We start from the raw sequence: 14,824 nt of genomic DNA, 5'->3' as shown, positions 1-14,824 counted from the left end.
AGCTTACATTTAGTGCTATTTCACTTAGGGTTTGTAGAGACCTTGGTCAGGGAAATTTTGTTATCTTCATTTCAGAGGTGAGGAGATTAAGGATGAGGGATTTATAGTAAATTGCTTGAGGTCACTAGAGAAGGAAATGGCAACCCACTCCAGTATTCTTGCCTGGAGAATCCTGTGTACAGAGGAGCCTGGTGGGCTGCTGTCCACAGGGTCGGATAGAGTCGGACACGACTGAAGTGACTTAGCATGCATGCATGCATTGGAGAAGGAAACGGCAACCCACTCCAGTGTTCTTGCCTGGCGAATCCCAAGGACGGAGGAGCCTGGAGGGCTGCCGTCTATGGGGTCATGCAGAGTCGGACATGACTGAAGCTACTTAGCAGCAGCAGCAGCAGCTTGAGGTCACACCTGGCGAGGAGCACTTCTTTGATTGAGGCATTCAGTCCAAAGCCAGTGGTTTCCAAACTGCTTGGTGGGACTCCTACAGGTCACAAAGGTCTGTCAAGGGTTGTCATGGATGGAGGGTTGTGACTATGAGGGATAAAAGGGAAGGATTTTCCCATGAGCCCTAGAAACACCTGGGATTAGCTCAAAGAGAAATCTAAGGAGACCTCAAAGCCAGAGATGAAAATCACCTAGCTATTGGGGTGAACCAGTAACGAAGGGGTAAGGACAAAGGCTGAGACACAACAGAACCCCAAAGACAGATGGGACCAGAGAGCAGAGGTCTCAGGCCCTTGTGCTGTAAACCCTCTCAGGGCCTTCACACCCCATCTCTGGGAAAGTCAATCTTGCTGTAGACAAAGCGCATTACCTGTTAAAACATATTTGAGATTGCGTTTGGTGATTCCTACCACATACACACAGGTACACACATATACACAAAGAAAGGTGGCTTATAAATGAAACACAGCACAATGCTGGTGGGGTTGCCCCAGAACGACACAATTCCAGGGAATGTTTTCCAACGTCCTTCTCTACAATCTTTGGATTTTTACATGGTCCTCAATGAGGATATCATAAACATGGGGGGAACTAACAAGACCAACATTGTTTTAAGAAGTCACAATAATCAGGGATATTTTTCAATCTCCTTTTTTACATTTTCTGAATTTTCACATACTCTGCAATGAGTTTTCTTAAACAGGAGAAAACACTCTCAAGGGAAATTTTTAAAATGTATTTTTAGTTTTAACGGACAAAAAGTTAGTGCTTTCTATAATTAGGTTATTCAAATAGATTTAATGAAACCTGTTACCAGGAATGGTCATCTGCCCATTTCCAGTCAGAGGACAGAGTCCTGTGCTGTCCCCGCCTACATTTCACAAGGCTGGGAGGAGGGCTTTGCAGGATAAATACACAGCAGCACCCAGGAAACTCCAGCATCCAGGCAGGCGGCGGCTCTGGATCCACTGCCCACATCCCACTCTCTGAGGCAGGTAATCCGTGATGCTCCCACACTGGGAGCCAAGGGACCCCTTTCCCAGGGTGGTTCTGGCCTCAGTCAGGGGTCTGTGGAACGAGGCAGGAGGGAGGTGGGAGGACATGTGTCCGATGCTGGGAGGGTTCTGAGTTTTCTGAAGAAGACTCTCTGGGTCTCAGTTTTCATCCTGCAAAGGGAGAGACATGCCACCAGGGTTTCTGGGGGCGTTTCTGCTTTTGAGTCTTTGGGGTTGTGATTCGAGTCAGCTGTGTTCTATCCATCTGTGCATCCACCATCAGGTCAGAGGTCCCCCGAGGGCCCTGAGGTGCGTCTCCTTGCCTGGCACAGGGCGCTGCTCTCAGACAGCCCAGGGGACAGAATTAGTGCACCGGGTCCCTCTGGGCAGAGGCTGCAGGGTCTCCAGGGGGGTTTTCTGGGCTCCACTGTCTAAGGTGCCCAGCCAAGTGGATAGGAACTGAGTCTGTCCAGAGCCAGACAGGAACTGAACAGAGCCAGCCCTCCAATATGGCCAAATATACAGGAGTTACTCCAGATCTAATTTGGAGGAAAACGTTTAACTCTTTTCTAAAGAAATGAAACGGTTGCATCAGCCCCAAGTTGGGGCAATTGCTTACCTCTGTGCCCAGGCTTGTTTGGGACCTTTCCCTGGCCTGTGGACAAGACTCAGCTCAGGCTCCTCCCTTTGCATTCCTCCTTCTCCTCCCCTCCCCACCACACCACCTCGGCAGCCCTCTTTCCTCTAAACTCTGAGATGAGAGGCAGAGGCTGCAGGGAAACAGCCCTCTTTGCTGAGGTCACCAATTTGACCTCAGTCTCTCCTGAGGCTTCTGGGCAGTAGCTCTGTCCTCTGTCCCCAGGGAATCACAGTCTGGCTTCTAGAATCCTAGAGAAGGTGGGTAGTGGAGGGGGTGACACGTTTGGAACTCCTCTTAGGAGCCCAGCACCTTCATCCTATACGTCACCTGAGCCATTCCACATGTTGGACGGAGGCGGGAACTGAGGATCAGAGAGGTTCAGTCACTGCTCGTCACCACACAGCACTCACAAGTGGTCCAAACGAAATCCTCAACCAGGTCTGAGACTCTGAGCTCACCTGCTTCTCCTCACTAGGAGGCCTTTCCAGGCTATTCTTGGAAACACCCTCCACGTGTCCACCTGGCAGGGCTGAGCAGAACGCTCTGCCCTCCTTGTTCTTTGCACCAGCCCTGCTCAGGGCAGCCAGGCTCCAGCACGGCTCCCGCTGCCTGTGCGGCCTCTCTCCTGAACCCTCTCTGTGACCAGGCACCTCGACGGGAGAGCCTCCCTGAGGTCACACCCTTGTCCTCAGAAGCGGGGAGAGGTGCACTGTCCTCTGATGAGTGCAGGGCTCCTTCCTGGGGGGACAGAGAGGGGACATGATGGGAAAGGAACCCAGCTTCCTAGGCCCCTCTGACGGTGTCAGCTCCTGGGAGGGAAATGGGTTCTCACTGGCCAGCACCTCACACCCATCATCAGCTTCCCCACCCTGGAGCCAGGCACCCCAGGCTCCTCCCCCTCACTCCTCCATGGCTTGCTGTGAGACCTTGGAAAAGCCCCTTCCCCGCTCTGCCCAATCTCTCCACCGTGGAAATTGGTACCAATCACAGCACTTGGTCAAAGGTAAGAGGGAGCCCAGAGCCCCCTCATGTGTGTTGGGAGCCCAGGAGGGTGCCTACCCCTGGGAGGTCAGAGAGCAGCAGAGGCCGAGAGAACAGAGACCACGGGGGACAGTGGGTGGGGGGCTGGGATGTCATCTGACACGTGGAGACTTAAGGAGCTTTGTTTTCAGACATGAGGGCAGAGAGAACTTCTTTCCTCCTGGTTCTGGGGCTCCTGCTGGCTGGGATCTGCAGTGTCCACTCCCTCCCGGAGAATGTGATGGTGAAGGACCAACGCAGAAGGGTGGATGACCACACATTAGCCTCCAGCAACACCGACTTCGCCTTCAGCCTCTACAAGCAGTTGGCTTTGGAGAACCCCAATAAGAATGTCATCTTCTCCCCACTGAGTGTCTCCATAGCCTTGGCCTTCCTGTCTCTGGGGGCCCGTGGGTCCACCCTGACAGAGATCCTGGAAGGTCTCAAGTTCAACCTCACGGAGATCCAGGAGAAAGAGATCCACCAGGGCTTCCAGCACCTCCTGCAGACGCTCAATAAACCCAGCAACCAGCTGCAGCTGAGCGCGGGAAACGCCATGTTTGTGCAGAAGGAGCTGGAGCTGCTGGACAAGTTCATAGAAGATGCCCGGGTGCTGTATTCCTCCGAGGCCTTCTCGACCAACTTCAGGGATCCTGAAGCTGCCAAGAGTCTAATAAACGAGTATGTGAAGAATAAAACCCAGGGGAAAATTGAGGAGCTGTTCAAGTTTCTTTCCCCAAGAACAGAGTTGGTCCTGGTGAATTACATCTACTTTAAAGGTGGGTGCCCTGTTTGATTCAGAAGGAAATGTACCTTTAGTTTTTGTTCTCAGCTCAGTCAACTGTGTTTTTAGGTATCATAGAGGGAGCTGTCATCGGTGAGGGGGTCTTGGGCACTAAGACCCTGTCCTGACTGTCTGTTCAGTTGCTCAGTCGTTTCCGACTGTTTGCGACCCCATGGACTGCAGCACGCCAGGCTTGCCTGTCCTCATCAACTCCCGGAGGTTGCTCAAACTCATGTCCATCGAGTCAGTGATGCCATCCAACCATCTCATCCTCTGTCATCGCCTTCTCCTCCTGCCTTCAATCTTTCTCAGCATCAGGGTATTTTTCAATGAGTCAGTTCTTCGCATCAGGTGGCCAAAGTATTGGAGTTTCAGCTTCAGCATCAGTCCTTCCAATGAATGTTCAGGACTGATTTCCTTTAGGATGGACTGGTTGGATCTCTTTGCAGTCCAAGGGACTCTTAGGAGCCTTCTCCAACTTGTCAGTTCAAAAGCATCAGTTCTTCGGTGCTCAGCATTCTTTATAGACCAACTCTCACATCCATACATGACTACTGGAAAAACCATAGCTTTGACTAGATGTACCTTTGTCAGCAAAGTAATGTCTCTGCTTTTTAATATGCTGTCTAGATTGGTCATAGCTTTTTTTCCAAGGAGCAAGCACCTTTTAATTTCATGGCTGCAGTCACCCCCTGCAGTGATTTTGGAGCCCAAGAAAAGAAAATCTGTCAGTGTTTCCATTATTACCCCATTTATTTGCCATGAAGTGATGGGACTGGATGCCATGATCTTAGTTTTTTGAAAGTTTAGTTTTAAGCAAGAATTTTCACCCTCCTCTTTAACTTTCATCAAGTAGCTCTTTAGTTTTCTTCGCTTTCTGCCATAAGGGTGGTGTCATCTGTATATCTGAGGTTACTGATATTTCTCCCAGCCACCTTGATTCCAGCCTGTGCTTCATCCAGCTTGGCATTTCCCATGACGTACTCTGGATAGAAGTTAAATAAGCAGGGTGAACAATATACAGCCTTAATGTACTCCTTTCCCAATTTGGAACCAGTCTGTTGTTCTATGTCCGGTTCTAGCTGTTGCTTCTTAACGGGTCTTTGTCTATCTGGGGGTTCTCTAAATCAGAGCTGTCATTGCATCACACAAGGGCAAGGGAGCCATTAACCCTTTGTCTGAGCCATAGGGAGTCTTTTTATTCTCAAACTTGCCTGGCTGCCTGGAGGAAGGATCTCTCCTCTCAGGTCACTCTGGAGTGGCCGGGAACCCCAGCTTCTTTTAACACATGTGGGGAAGGCCACTGCTCCGCACTCTGCGGGCTGTGTCTGACCTGGGCTCCCTCCAGGGGGACTTGGTCTCAGCGGGTGGAGGCGGGGCTGTTGGCCGCCTTCATGCTGTGACAGCCTCTGAGCAGCCTGGCCAACTCAAGGAACTTCAGCTGTGCTCCATTATAGCTATGAGGGTAACATTGACAACGCCAACCCCAGAGGGAAGCCTCAGGGAAGGACAATACCCGGTTCAGACTCCTTTCCAGATTCTAGCTGGTCCAGGGCCCAACCCATTGGTAGAAACCCAACACTGCAAACCTGATCCTGGAAACTCATAAGGGGCAGAGTGAAGGCAGAAAGATTTCACACACGGAGCCAGCAGTGCAAAAGGGACACGGAATAAAGACACAAAAATGATCACTGAGCGAGGGGGTGGGCAGGTGCCTAAGGGACACCAGCTGGAGGGGACATGTATGCCATGAACTGGGGACTCCTGGCAGAGCCCTGGGGAGCCCTCCTGGATCTGTGTTTTTCTCTGTAAGTGAAGGCCTAGATTCCCAGTTCTCTAGAAAATTGTTAATAATCCAGGCCACATCTACTATATTGTTCCTTGACTTTTCTGTGCTCTCATTTCCTACCACCCTGACCTGTCCCAGGACTCTGTCCTCCCCAGGGGTACCCCCACCAGCCCAGCTTTCCCTCTCCCCCTGTCTCTAACCATGGGGACACAGGCAGGGGTGGAAACAAAGCAGGAAGCAGGGGTGGATAAATCCTCCATGAAGCCCCAGGGCACCAATCTCCCCAAGAAGCCGACCCTCTGGCACTAAGGTCTCCATCTTCCTTGGGGGACACCCAAGCCCCCTCCTTTGTTGAGCCCGCCCTGCCCTCCAGGTCCCCGTGTGGCTCCTGCTCCAGCTGGGCTCACGAGGCTGTGGGGACGTGTGTCCTCCCTACAAAGCCAACGACCAACCCCTGGTCACAAACATGTCCCCTTAAAGGACCAGGAGGTCCCATATCTCCCCGGGCCCAGTCTCATCCCCATCTCTCCCTTGTCCTCCACATTTCTGTTGACTTCGCCTTTAGCACAACTAACCGGCTTTGTTTCATATCCCGCTTCCCAATCCTGACCTGCAGGGTTCACCCCCATCCCCAGAGGCTTACCACCTGCCCAGGGGTATGTGCACACCTAGCAGGCCCACATAGAGGTACATGATATGGGGGCTGCTGGCGTGGGGAGGGTCTTCCCCGCTCAGGGACCAGGACCGAGGAGGAGTGACTTCAGCTCTTGCACTCACAGACTCTTGACCTGTCCCCCCGCCTCCAGCCCAGTGGAAGACTCCCTTTGACCCCAAACACACTCAGCAGGCAGAGTTCCACGTGAGCAAGAACAAGACAGTGGAGGTGCCCATGATGAGCATTGGCCTGGAAACCCCTTACTTCCGGGACGAGGAGCTGGGCTGCACGCTGGTGGAGCTCACGTACACCAGCAATGACAGCGCCCTCCTCATCCTCCCCGACGAGGGCAAAATGCAGGACCTGGAAGCCAAGCTGAACCCGGAGACCCTGACGAGGTGGCGGAAATCCCTGCAGCCCAGGTGACTCCCCAGGACCCGGAGCTGTGGGTTCACCTGCCTTCTCGGTCCTTCCCCCTCTTCCTGGACTCCTGACCCCCAGCAACAGGGCCTCAGAAATGGGGTGCAGGGGTGTGGGAAATGGTGGGAGAACCCATCAGGGATGACCTTGCTCTTTGCTGCCTGCCTGGCTCTGGGCTTGAATCCTTCTGTAAGATGATGACCTTTGATAGGGCGGGAGCCGAAGGTTCATCTCACACTATGAAGAGCTGAGTCATGAGGACTCAACATGACCCCCAGCACTCATGTTCTTCTCGCCATGACTCCTCCTCTTGAAGGTAGAAGGAGTGGTATTAGAATCAGGTGTGGGCCAAGGTGTGATTGGTCCTGAGGACCATATTTGCACTGTCTTTCCATTACAGTCACTCATTTTTTCATTCATCCAGTCAGCACTGGTTGTATAGATTAACTGAGGACATACTATGCCTCAGGGACTAACTTAGACCCTGTGGGTAGTCAGCAAATAAAACGCTAAATTTTCTGTCCTCATGACACTCTATAATTGTGGGAGACAGACTGGAAAGAAATGTAAATTCCTCAGTACGTTGAGAGGGGAGAAATGGGGAGGTGGGGAGAGTAAAGCACAGTAAAAGGGTGAAGAAAACTGTATCCAGAGGTAGTTTGTGATTGGAAATAGGGTGGCCCTTAGGTGACATTGCAGTCGGAGGCTGACCCTTCTGGGTGTGTTGGGAAAAGCATCTCTGGCCAAGGGAATAAGCAGGGCAAAGCTCTGAGGAGGAGCGAGCCTGGTGTGGCTGAGGATGAGTGAGGCCAGAGCAGGAGGGCAGAGGGGTGAGAGGGGAAGCTGGGAGGTCAGGGTCCCCCAGCGGTGGACTCAGGTCACGTGGGGCCTTGCAGACTCCTTAACCTCCCCCTGTCCTGGTGCCTGCTGGCATGTTAGACTCCTGCAGATTGGAATGGAAAATTAACAAAATAAGGAGATTTAGCCTGAGAGGTCTAGAAATTGAGAAAAAGAGTCCTTATTCCAGGGAGAAGGGGGATGGTTAAGAGGAATCCTTGGAAGATCATGCTGTGAGGTGGAAAAAGGCGGACATCTTTTCAAGCAGGTGTTAAAATGTATTTTCCTAGACGAATACATGAACTCTACCTGCCAAAATTTTCCATCAAAAGCGACTATGAGCTGAATGACATCCTCTCCCAGCTGGGTATTAAGAAAATCTTCGGCGGCGCTGACCTGTCAGGAATCACAGGGACTGCGGACCTGGTAGTTTCCCAGGTGAGTCTGTTAAGTGTAGACAATTCATCCTCCTATCAAAGCGTGAAACGTGGAGCTCAGGCAGATGGCAGGTCATCTGGAATTTGTAAAATAAATGCTTTCCCTGTGACTCAGTCTCCCTCCCTGGGACTCCCAAGCCCAGGAGAGCTGGTTGCAATCACGGTGACATCAGGTCCCACCTTCCCTGAGTTATAAAGTGACTCAGAAGCCCGTCATTGGGAAGGACCCGGAGTGGAAACAGCAGTGGAGCCCATGTCAGGCTCCATCTTTCACTGCCTATGGAGGGGAATGATCACATTTCTGCATCCCCCAACTTTTCATATTTAAAAGGAGCATATAGTTCTTGGTTCCTGTTTGGTGCCTAGCAGAGCAGGTAAGAGGTTATAGGTACTAACAAAGTCTATGAAGAATCACGGTGAAAATGTACTAAGAGCCCGTGAGAGGAACACCCAGTGTCCTGGTCCTGTGGTCCTAGAGGCAGAGAAGTCAGAGTGAATGGTGGGGTGGGGGTGGCCGGGCAACCCCGCAGTCTCCCCTGCACCCCACCTGCCAGAGGACCTGGTGAAGGAGACACAGGGGCTCTGCGGCTTTGTGGTCCAGGGATGGGAAGCCAATCCTCGGCAAGGTGGCTGAGGGCTCAGGGGCACGTCAGCTGGGGCAGGAGAGGAGCAGAAAGCAGTGCTCGCCCATCAGATGCTTCGACTTGGAGGGACTGTGGACAGTTGCCTGTAAGAAAAATGCCTTGACCTGGCCCTTCCCCCTGACTAGGGGGTCTTTGGAGGCCGCACAGTCTCTGGGTTAGGAGAGTGAGTCCCTGTTCTTTGCCTCGGATGTTGGGCACATCACTCACAGACTTGGCCTTCAGTTTGCACATCTGTGTATCACAACTATGCGAACAGGGCAGTTTGTTGGGAGGACAAATAAATAGAACAGACAGACAGCAGAGCGACAGGCCAGCAGCAGGTGGGTGAATGTCAGCCCCCTTAGAGGTGCTAGGTGAGTGCTCACCTCTGCTCACCCTGTCTCTGGTGGGTACTGCTCTGGTATCCCCACAGGTGGTCCACAGCGCTGCACTGGATGTGGACGAGGAGGGCACGGAAGGAGCTGCTGCCACGGGAATCAGCATGGAAAGAACGATCTTGAGAATCACTGTGCGTTTCGACAGGCCCTTCCTGATTGCCATAGTTCTCAAAGACACCCAGAGCATCATCTTTTTGGGGAAAGTCACCAACCCCAGTTAAGTCTAGAGTTCCCCTCTGAGTTGTGGGTCCCCTCCCTAAGGAGCAGGGTGCCCAGGTCCCTGGGTGCAGACTGGCCCCTGTGCACTGAAGATCCACCCTGCCTGTCCCCACCTGCTCACCTCTGGGGAGGCGACAGTGACTCTGCTCAGGCTGTTCATGCACAGGGAGTCTGTGTCCGGGTCGCAAGGAGGCTCTGAAACCTCTGAGAGCAATAAAGCACCTTCCTTGGACTGGCCTCTTTCCCGTGTGTCTCCACCCTGCTGCTGCCTGAGCCCTGAGGCCAACCCCCCGACCCCGACTTACCACATCTGTTCAGCCCATCCCAGACTCCGAGCCCCTCCCTCTGCCCCAGCTTCACCAGCTGGCCCAGGAGCAGGCTTCGCACCTGTGACCAAGCCTGCTGGACCACAGGTCCAGGACTAAAATGGGTCCTGCTGCCCGATGCCCACGTTCAGGGGCTCTGATTCCAGGTCCAGGTTCACCCCTCCCTCCCCAGGGCCCACACTGTGCCCTTTTCTGGCACGGCCCCTGGACTCCTCGATCCTGCAGCTGAGCTGGGTCTTCCTCCCCCAGAACCTCCCCTCTGCCTCCCAGCAGCAAACCTGGGAGACTAACTGTTTCCAGGATCCCAGCTGAGCACCTCCACCTCCTGACCAGTTCCACCTCCTCCCCGAACAGTGAATCCCCATCAGCAGGCAGAAGAGGTGTCCTAGGAGGGAAAGAGCAGCAAATATACACCTGTGATAAGAGCAACACCCAGCCCTGCATCCTACTGATGTATGGACGGCTGTGTGATCTCCAGGGAGGACAGCTCCTAGTGGTAATGATGGTGTCATCCATAACTGAAGGGTCGAATTCTCTCAGGTAGCCTGCTAAGACCTCTACCTGGAATAACCCATTTTTAGTCCTCGTGATGATCATAGGAGATACATCCTATTACTCACCCTACTTTTCAGATAAGGAAACCAAGGAACAGAGAGCCTCTGTAATTTCCCTCAAGTTTACACAGCTACTAATTATGGCTGGCAGAATGTTATCCCAACCTCCTCCATCAGAATACTCTGAGCTGCAGAGCCATTCTGCCCCATAAATGTTTCCACAGTGATGGTCCTCTAGAACTTCAGATCTGATAGGCAGGATGTATGAGGAAGCAAGGCCCTGGAAACTGAGAGCAGAAGGCCAAACTTAGTTCAGGAGGTCAGGAAAGGCTTCCTGGAGGAGGTGATTTCTGTGATGTCATCAGAGGAAGAATAAGAATGTCATGGAGTGAAGAGAGAGGAGAATATTCTGAGCAGGAGAAAGAGTGAGGGTGACATTTTCAAGAAACTGGAAAAATGTGGGCAGATCTGGAGTAGGAATTGAAGGGCTTACACAGAGGGTGGGGCCGTGATGGAGCCACTGGACCTCAAGTGGCCTGGCATTCAGTAGGGATACTCTAGGATTCCATAGAGTCCTGGGCAGCTTTAAAGGAATTTAAACAGAGCGTTGATGTGAGCAGATGTGCATGGTAGAGAAATGACTCTGGCTGCTATGTAGAGAAGTGATTCAGGATCTATGTCAGGGATACAGGCTGGGTATTGTCAAAATAAAAAATAGTCACAACCTAAAAGTTGAGAGTTATGTTTTATTTGGTGGAAATTTTTAGGACTTCAAACCTGAGAGACAGCATCTCTAGTAACCCTGAGAAAACTGTTGCCGGAAGGTAGGGAGAGGAGTCAAGTTATACAGAAGTCTGCAACAAAGGGCATGTCATCTGAACATCAAAATTTTTTTGTGAATTAAAGAAAACCAGATATCTCAAGTTAAGGAATCTAGATCTTTTCTATATATGGGAAGATGCGGGAGTCTGGGCTCACTGCAATCACTCCTTTCTCATGCGCCTCAACTATCTGGGACAAGTATCCTGTGTTTTTCACATCCAGAGTTCCTCAATGCTCACCATAGGGAGTGACTGCAGCCTGAATCCTGCAAGAGGGAGCAGGTGTTCTTCTTCCTGAGTACCCTTAGGGCTCAGGAATTCACTTTTGGGGGGCCAGAATTGCTGATGACTGGACATGGAACAACAGACTGGTTCCAAATAGGAAAAGGAGTACGTCAAGGCTGTATATTGTCACTGTGCTTATTTAACTTACATGCAGAGTACACCATGAGAAATGCTGGGCTGGAGGAAGCACAGCTGGAATCAAGATTGCCGGGAGAAATATCAATAATCTCAGATATGCAGATGACACCACCCTTAAGGCAGAAAGTGAAGAAGAACTAAAGAGCCTCTTGATGAAAGTGAAAGGGGAGAGTGAGAAAGTTGGCTTAAAGCTCAACATTCAGAAAACGAAGATCATGGCATCTGGTTCCATCACTTCATGGCAAATAGATGGGGAAACACTGGAAACAGCGGCTGATTTTATTTTTCTGGGCTCCAAAATCACTGCAGATGGTGATTGCAGCCATGAAATTAAGAGACGCTTACTCCTTGGAAAGAAAGTTATAACCAACCTAGACAGCATATTGAAAAGCAGAGACATTACTTTGTCAGCAAATGTCTGTCTAGTCAAGGCTATGGTTTTTCCAGAGGTCATGTATAGATGTGAGAGTTGGACTGTAAAGAAAATTGAGCATCAAAGAATTGATGCTTTCGAACTGTGGTGTTGGAGAAGACTCTTGAGAGTCCCTTGGACTGCAAGGAGATCCAACCAGTCCATCCTAAAGGAGATCAGTCCTGGGTGTTCACTGGAAGGACTGATGTTGAAGCTGAAACTCCAATACTTTGGTCACCTCATGAGAAGAGCAGACTCATTTGAAAAGACCCTGATGCTGGGAAAGATTGAGGGCAAGAGGAGAAGGGGATGACAGAGGATGAGATGGCTAGATGGCATCACCGACTCAATGGACATGGGTTTGGGTGAACTCCGGGAGCTGGTGATGGACAGGGAGGCCTGGTGTGCTGCAATTCATGGGGTCGCAAAGAGTCGGACACAACTGAGGGACTGAACTGAACTGAACTGTGACATCATTGTTTACTGATATGGCAGGAAATACTCCACTTCTTAGTATTCAACAGTTTATGGCAGGAATTGGGGCCAAAACGGGTCCAGGCTTGAGAGGGAGAATGGGAAGATTGGAAGCCTGTGAAGAGAGCATTATACGACTGTGGGTGGATGTGAGTAGAAGAAGGAAAAACAACCCACCGTCAGTTTGGCTCCTGGTTGATGACAAAGCAACTCCCGAGGAAGGACCCACAGCAGGAGGAGCAGGTTGTGGGGGAGGGGACCCCTCTGGGTTTGAACCCCAGGTGTGTGATTCCCCAGAGGCAACCAAGGGATCAGCTCAGGGGAGTTCAGGAGAGAATCAGGCTGGAGGGAAGCACGAGGATTCTTGCCCCCAGGACAAGCATGTGAGCAGTGATGGGTGGAGGCCCCCTAAGCTGGGTACCATAGGATGTGAAGAGGAGAAATCCTGAAAGGGCAGAGCACCAAGGAGAGGATGCATTGGAGAAAAGCTGTCACTCCAGGACCACGGGAGAGGTACTCAGGGGACGAGAGGGGCCTTAGGGGTAAGGGAAGGATGAGTGGTCCATGGGATGCAGTGATCTAAAGCCACAGGAGGCAGGGAGAAAGCAGGGCCAGCCTAGTGAGAGGAGCCCTGCCCTGGCTGGAGGGGGAAAGAGGTAGAGGTGGAGGGGGGCAGACGACCTTTCTAGAGTTTAGTCTCCAGTTGGCAAGAGCTAGGCTGGAGTTGGCTTATGTGCTTTAAAGATGCTGGAGCCTTGGGCCCATTCCCTCAGGAAAGATTCAGGAGGTGGGGTGACCAGCACCAGGGCTGCAGCATGGCACAGTCCTAAGGGGAAGATAACAGAGGTGATTTGTTGCTGTTGTTCAGTTGCTAAGTTGTGTCCAACTCTATGACCCCATGGATTGCAGCATGCCAGGCTCCTCTGTCCTCCACTGTCTCCCGGAGTTTACTCAAATTCATGTCCATTGAGTCTGTGAGGCTATCTAACCATCTCATCTTCAGCCATTCCATTCTCCTTTTGCCTTCAATCTTTTCCAGAATCAGGGTCTTTTCCAATGAATTAGCTCTTCACGTCAGGTGGCCAAAGTATCTGGGCTGTCCCTTATTACCTGTGTGATCCTGCGGGGCGAGGCCCCTCACCACCCTGAGCTTCTGTTTCCTTGCTTGTAAAATGGAGGTGAATACTGTTACCTTAGCATAAGAGTATAACGCTACATAAATAGGATTGCTCTTCCTAGTCTCTTTAACCTCTCCAGAAATTGGTTAATTTTAGAGAAAAAAATGTATCCTATGGTACCAACTGCTCTGAGGTAGGTGTGGATCTGAAGGTGAGGGTCTGCCTGGCTTTGAGATCTGGGGCAGATACCTAACATTTGTGCCTCAGTTTTCCAGCCTCTCAAGTAGACATGATACTGTCTACCTTGCTGAGACGCAAAGAGATTTCAACAAAAACTAATTATGCACAATGCCTGGCATGATGATAAGGATTTCATATTTAGATTTCATGTGTGCATGTATATAAAACACTTACATATAACACATGATGACAATCCATAGATGTGTATATGAATAATGCCATGATGCCTCAGGATAACAACTATTTTTCTTTTAAAATATCAGTCTCTTCATCTATAAAATGGGACCATCAGTCTTAGCCCCATCAGCTTCATCCAGGTGAGCAGGTCAAAGGAGATAATGGGTGTGAATACCCCTGGAGACCCAGAGAGTACTGTACAAATATGAGGAAGACTGAATTCATTTGCTGAATTAGGAGCGTAATTAAGAGGGAGGCATGTAACTTTACTGGCTCTTTTGGAAAAAATAAAAGACCTCCTTGTGATGGCATTCTTCTTGCATTAATCCATGCCTTTGGGGACCTGCCAGAGGGAAGGAACTCATGTTCCTTAATTTAGTACTTGCCTCCAGGATTCCTCCATAGTCCTCTTGCAGTCCTCACAGTCCTTTTGCAGAAGAATCACTTGCTGGGGAAAGAAACGAGGAGTTCTGAAATGCAGAGTCCCTGACTTACTTTTGCCCTAAATCAGGATCTCCTGGGGTGAGTGCAGGGCACCTGCATGTTAAACAAAGTCCCCAGGAATTTGTCATGGGCAGTGAAGCTAGAAAACCCTTCTTTGAAAGAAACTCAACAAGTAGCTCAGACGGTAAAGAATCTGCCTGCAGTGCAGGAGACCCGGATTCAATCCCTGGGTAGGGAAGATCCCCTGGAGAAGGGATTGGCAACTCATTCCAGTAATGTTGCCTGGAGAATTCCATCAACAGAAGAGCTTGGTGGGCTATAGTCCATGGTGTCACAAAGAGTCGGGCATACGGAATGACTAACACTTTTACTTTCAACAAGTAGCATTAAAACAGGAGAGACAATGCGTTCTCCATCACTGGAGGTATTCAAGCAGAAGCATCCAGGCTTCAGAGGGCAGACGCTGACTGAGTGCCTCCTCTGTCTAAGTCAGCAGGAGAGGCTACCCAGATGCTGAGCAGGGTGGGTCTGGGGAGTGACTGAAGCCATGATTCCCAGATGGAGATTCCACACT

General features: G+C 51.0%; 1 protein-coding gene across 3 annotated transcripts; it reads left to right on the top strand.

Annotated features, from left to right (window-relative positions):
• Positions 1 to 1,348: 1,348 nt before the first annotated feature.
• On the top strand, positions 1,349 to 9,493 carry LOC122419610 (serpin A3-1). 3 transcript variants are annotated; one of them, XM_043434313.1, is made up of 6 exons: positions 1,393 to 1,439; positions 2,378 to 2,517; positions 3,252 to 3,878; positions 6,479 to 6,749; positions 7,875 to 8,022; positions 9,078 to 9,493. In XM_043434313.1, the coding sequence occupies exons 3-6, from the start codon at positions 3,254 to 3,256 to the stop codon at positions 9,261 to 9,263; spliced, it is 1,230 nt and encodes a 409-aa protein (XP_043290248.1). In that variant the 5' UTR covers positions 1,393 to 1,439; positions 2,378 to 2,517; positions 3,252 to 3,253; the 3' UTR covers positions 9,264 to 9,493. The 3 variants fall into 3 exon arrangements, with proteins under 3 accessions (XP_043290247.1, XP_043290246.1, XP_043290248.1); XM_043434312.1 differs by lacking the exon at positions 2,378 to 2,517 and having other exon boundaries at positions 1,349 to 1,435; XM_043434311.1 differs by lacking the exon at positions 2,378 to 2,517 and having other exon boundaries at positions 1,354 to 1,439.
• Positions 9,494 to 14,824: the final 5,331 nt, after the last annotated feature.

The sequence above is a fragment of the Cervus canadensis genome, chromosome 17, assembly GCF_019320065.1.
Source record: "Cervus canadensis isolate Bull #8, Minnesota chromosome 17, ASM1932006v1, whole genome shotgun sequence".
In the NCBI taxonomy this organism is placed as follows: domain Eukaryota; kingdom Metazoa; phylum Chordata; class Mammalia; order Artiodactyla; family Cervidae; genus Cervus; species Cervus canadensis.
Note: the sequence above shows the minus strand (reverse complement) of the source record. Positions and strands in the feature narration are given on the sequence as shown.